Here is a 5,036-nt window from a genome sequence, read left to right as displayed (position 1 = left end):
TTAATGAAATAGCATTACTTAGTAAATTATTATAAAAACTATGGAATAATAAAAGAATAATATTCGATTTTGGTCAGACTAGGTATCTATTATGAACTACATACCCATTTTAACTCTACAATGTGGAGTCCACTATGCTATGTGTACACTGTACACCATGAGCCCTAATTATGATGCATAACCTGCATCATAATTAGGGTTCATGGTGGCGACCTCGGGCCGAGTCCTTAACCTGAGTACAACTAGCCTATGCACGGCCTACCAGCTAAAACTCCGCGGTGGCCCTCTTCGGCGCATTAGGGACGGCTGCGGGCTTCCTCTGATGGAAGTGTCTAAGTCTTCGTCCGCAGCCGCCCCTGCGCGGTGCCGCCTTGCAGCCCGTCTCCTATGAGGGGGGGGGGGGGGCTCAGAAGCCCCCACGCACCGAAGGACGCCCTCGGCGTCTACGGCAGCATGAGACCAACTACACACTGCCGTCCATCCCGGGGGTCAACCGAAAAATGTGCAAGGATGCACAAAAATGCACTAGGGCGGACAGCCCCCTGCTGCCCGCCGACGACCCCCTTCGTGGCCCCTATTAGTCGCCTCTTACGACAAGTAGGGGATACCGTGGTAGAATTCTTCAAACGCCCCCATTCCACAGGGCGGGAGACGCCGGTCAGTCGTCTACACGGCGCATGTAGTTTGAGACCTGCGAAGGAAATCGGCTACTTACTATTCCGAAAAAATGTATAGCGCGACTTTTATCCTGGAAAACTTTACCACGCAGGTGAAGCCGCGGGTAAATGCTAGTATCTAAATCAAAAATAATTATAATACTATTGCAGGTTATAGCGGCGATAGCCTAATTAGTTGTGGAACGGACTGCCGAGACGAATGTCCGAAGATTCAAATCCCAAAGGCACACACCTCAAATTTTCTAAAAAAATTATGTCTGTATTCTTTGTGAATTACCGCTTGCTTTAAAGGTGAAGGAAAACATCGTGAGGAAACCTGCATATCTGAGAAGTTCTGTTTAGGAATTTCGAGGGTGTGTGTGTCTACAAATCATCACTAGGTCAACGTGGTGGACTAAGGCCTAATCCCTCTCAGTAGTAGAAGAGGCCCGTGCCCAACAGTGGGACGGTATATAATACAGGGCTGATATTATTCTTATTGTAGGTTATAGCAGTGCAGAGTCAGGTCGACATATCTGAGGGCTATATTTTGTTTATTCAGCCTTGCATACCTATACATATTGTACACATAGTTACAAGCCAAGTCCACGATAGTGGGCAATCTATCCGCCATCTAAAATTAATTTGGCGGCAGCGCTGGGGTAACCGTGTTAACCTCCCTATTTAAATTAACATCAGCTCCAGATGATTGCGACCACAAGACAACGTCTCCTCGTTTATACGGATTATAGAAGATGGCGTTGTATTCCTTGGAGGTTTTGTTTTGTAAAATTCTTCAACAGTATTTTCTGTTCTAGGAATTGTATTCAGAACCTTACTATCTATCTTTGATAAAAGTTTAGAAGGTTACAATTTCACTAGTGTTGTGTTGATTAATTTACATGGAATAAAACCAACTTGCCTCCGGGTAGCGCGTTTGAAATAAAAATATTTATATGTAATATTTTTTTATATATTGTTTATGGTAGGTATTTTGCTTTTGAACTCTTTTGCGTCAAATCATAGACATCAAATGATCAAAAATATTGACACGGCAGCCACGGCAGTTTATTCGTAAACATTTTATTATTTCTCTACACAATACAAAAAACTTATAAGGTATGTTTTTATTGAATTAGAATTAAGGAGAGTTGTTGAATAATTAGGATTCTGCAGTCTTGTAAGTTTTTCATTTATATTTTCATTGTTAAAAGATGGGTGGTGAAGGAAAATGCACGTTTGGCACGCGGATGCCCATCGATATACACATGCTCAACGAAATCATTTACAGGGAGGTGAAACACTTCAGAAACTACAAGATATACAGACCTAACTTCGGATGTTAGTAAATTGCATAGACCGATTTGTACCGAATTGATTTTAATTCAATTTAACCTACGATACGATTTCCCAATACGATTTCGATCGTACCGTTAAATCGTAACTATTTCAAAGATTGTGTTACACCAGCTTCGTTAATTTTATTGTTATTTTAAAACAACAACGAGAGGAAAACTCTTGTCACTTGCATTACAAAATCCTATTTTTAGTACCTAGTCACAGAAATACTGGTAGTAGGTATCTCATATGTTAGACTCCGCCTGGGTTGGTACCAAAGTAATGTCTATTTCTGCCGCCAAGCAGCAATATGTAGTCACTGTTGCCAGACATTGTAGCCAGTATAACTACTGGACGTAATAGACTTAGCATCTCATCTCTCAGGATGGCGAGCGTAGAGGAATACCAAACAATAGTTTGTAATTCAATTTTGGATGCTGTTTCTACTGTTTATAGGCTACCACCCATCGGGCAAACGGCAAGCTAGTCACGTCATTCGAAACAATAAAAAAACATACAATTCATGGCACTAATTAATTTCATAAGCAAACGGACGTCAATTTCCAAGAGTATACCTACAATAACCTATTTGTCAACCAGCTATCCCTGTAACTGGGAAGTTCTACGCGGCGCACGACCAGCTAAAAGCAGAGTCACAAGAACAGACTAAGAAGGTCGATGACTACCACCACAACGTGGCACAGACCAGGGCTAAAGGACCCCGCAGTAAATACCCATCTGCGGCCACGGAGAATCAAGTGTAAGGTTTTATAACCTTTTATTTAGTGTTATTTATTGTGTGCTGTTGATAGTTTCCACGCTATAATGCGTCACACCACAACGTGGCACAAACCAGAGCTAAAGGACCCCGCAGTAAATACCCATCCGCGGCCACGGAGAAACAAGTGTAAGGTTTTATTCCCTCTTATTTAGTGTTATTGTTTGATCGTGTTGATAGTTTCTACGGCATAGTGCGTGAGAAAGCTGCACCAATCTTATCTCAAGCTTCGAGGCAACAATATTTTAAAAAATATTGCGGAGTATCATGGCTGTCCTTTGCAAGATATCTGGGTGTGAAGAGTTATCCATGCAGTTAAAATACTAACATTAAAATTAAATTCGCTTTTGGTAATAAGACTCCTATGGAATATTATTCTGAATTAAATTGTTATTTGATTTGATTTGTTTTGTACTCGTTGCGATGCGTTAAATAAAATATTTAAAGGGACGTTAAATATTTTATTTAACGCATTGCATTTGATATTCTATGAAGTTATGAGGTTTTTGACTGCTTGTTTAGAAAGCTTATTCGTCAAATTAATAAACCGTGTTATTGATATATAAAACGAACAACACACGTGATCGACTTTCATCTATACTGAACTTAAGAATTTTTTGCTATTTCGATGCAACGATTATTTCACCAATACGATAAAAACAGTCGAAAAAAACTGTGATAAGGAACAAAAAATTATACATTCGTTAAGCGATAGAAAAAATCATATATAACATGAAATACACAAATAACTTGACAACACATGAATAAAAAAAAAAAAAAAAAAAAATAAAAAATAAGGTAAGATTGCATGAATTAAACACATTATGAAAGAAAAAATTCATAACAATTTTTCCCCTCAGATACGGGTGGTACAACGAACCTTTGGTCCGTATCGACCGCAACGACCGCAGACTTTACCACCCCAAGACGGAGAGCATTCACACCAAGATAGAAATCATCATTTCCATGGCCAAAGTTTAAAACAAAGCATCTGCTAGAGCATAAACGAATCGCATTTATTCCTTATGCAGTGATCCGACCCGTGGCGCCGCGACTTCTTCCTAATAGCATGTTTCATAGTAAATATATCGACGGTTGAAAGGCATTGGCTTAAGCGACATTTTGCGACACTAAGTTTCAAAAATATTTAAAATCAGCACGATTTTTCTATGTTTTTTTAACTTAGTTTAAAATTTTTCGTAAGAAAACGTCGCTTAAGTAAATTCAAACGTCGATATAGTGGTTAATTGACGCAAATCGATTTTACTATACTTGGTAAGCCTAGTCGACACTATCCATAAGAATATGGTTAGAAATATTCATCAAAATGTATCCAGTACCTATTAATGTAAAATTTATCGCTATTTATGTTTTGTATGTTTTTACTTAAGACTTCAAATTTATTTTTATAAATCTTTGTTGTTTATATAAAAATGGAAATATTTATAAATCATCAATGCGGTTTTATTTTGGTACTAAACAGAAATGAATTCTTTTTTTACACAACATAAAATAATAATATATTTACAATGTCCAGTGTACACATATTATTATAAGCTATCATTCAATTTGCGAGAGTATGTGAGCTATGGCCTAATTGGTTGTGGAATAGATTATCAAGACGAATGTCTGCAGGTTCAAAACCTAAGGGCATACACCTTTAACTTTTCTTAAATTATAGGTATGTGTATTTTTTATGAATTATCGCTAGCTGTAACGGTAAAGGGAAACATCGTGAGGAAACCAACATACCTGAGAAGTACTCTATAGGAATATTGGTGTGTGAAGTCTGTCAACCCGCACTAGACCAGCGTGGTGGACTAAGGCCTAATCCCTCTCAGTAGTAGACGAGGCCTGTGCCCAGGAGTAGGACAGTATATATTACAGCGCGCACGGAGCAGTGTAACCTGGCATGATTCAAGTTTATATAGAGTAGTAAAATAGAGTATATTATGTGTTACTAAACAGTTACAAGTATCGATAAATTTGCATTACTACTTCAATAAAGCCGTAACTAAAAGGAAAGATCTTAAATTGAAACCTTTTTATTCAGATACGGCTGGTACTCTACTCCTTTAGTGAAGATAGACCGCAATGATCGCCGATTCTTCCACCCGAAGATAGAAAGTTCCAACACCAAGATCGAAATCGTTATTCTAACATCAAATCCAAGGAATAAGAAAAAGTAAAGAGTTAAGATCTACTATATTGTCAACATTTAGACCATCTAGAAACACGCCATGTGCTTATTGCCGTGAACAAAA

The 5,036-nt window shown here is 38.3% G+C and overlaps 1 protein-coding gene and 1 pseudogene across 2 annotated transcripts; one reads left to right on the top strand and one right to left on the bottom strand.

The window, feature by feature from the left end:
* The first annotated feature begins 1,688 nt into the window (after window positions 1-1,688).
* LOC119190504 (protein FAM183A-like) lies at window positions 1,689-4,995 on the top strand. 2 transcript variants are annotated; one of them, XM_037442524.1, is made up of 4 exons: window positions 1,689-1,775; window positions 1,871-1,997; window positions 2,595-2,754; window positions 4,826-4,995. In XM_037442524.1, exons 2-4 carry the CDS (start codon window positions 1,871-1,873, stop codon window positions 4,959-4,961), a joined length of 423 nt encoding a protein of 140 aa, XP_037298421.1. In that variant the 5' UTR covers window positions 1,689-1,775; the 3' UTR covers window positions 4,962-4,995. The 2 variants fall into 2 exon arrangements, with proteins under 2 accessions (XP_037298421.1, XP_037298426.1); XM_037442529.1 differs by lacking the exon at window positions 4,826-4,995 and adding an exon at window positions 3,633-4,035.
* The window catches only part of LOC119190383, a 3,010-nt pseudogene continuing 2,964 nt past the window's right edge, over window positions 4,991-5,036 (bottom strand).

This window comes from Manduca sexta, chromosome 4, assembly GCF_014839805.1.
Source record: "Manduca sexta isolate Smith_Timp_Sample1 chromosome 4, JHU_Msex_v1.0, whole genome shotgun sequence".
NCBI classification, from domain to species: Eukaryota; Metazoa; Arthropoda; class Insecta; order Lepidoptera; family Sphingidae; genus Manduca; species Manduca sexta.
This window is presented reverse-complemented; position numbering and strand designations above follow the sequence as displayed.

What these genes read in the sequence shown, in the direction of transcription:
- LOC119190504 (XM_037442524.1), top strand. Translation starts at nt 1,871, where the DNA reads ATGGGTGGTGAAGGAAAATGCACGTTTGGCACGCGGATGCCCATCGAT. An exon ending in ATACAGACCTAACTTCGGAT is followed by an intron (nt 1,998 to 2,594) that starts GTTAGTAAATTG and finishes TTTGTCAACCAG; the next exon opens with CTATCCCTGTAACTGGGAAG. An exon ending in GCGGCCACGGAGAATCAAGT is followed by an intron (nt 2,755 to 4,825) that starts GTAAGGTTTTAT and finishes CTTTTTATTCAG; the next exon opens with ATACGGCTGGTACTCTACTC.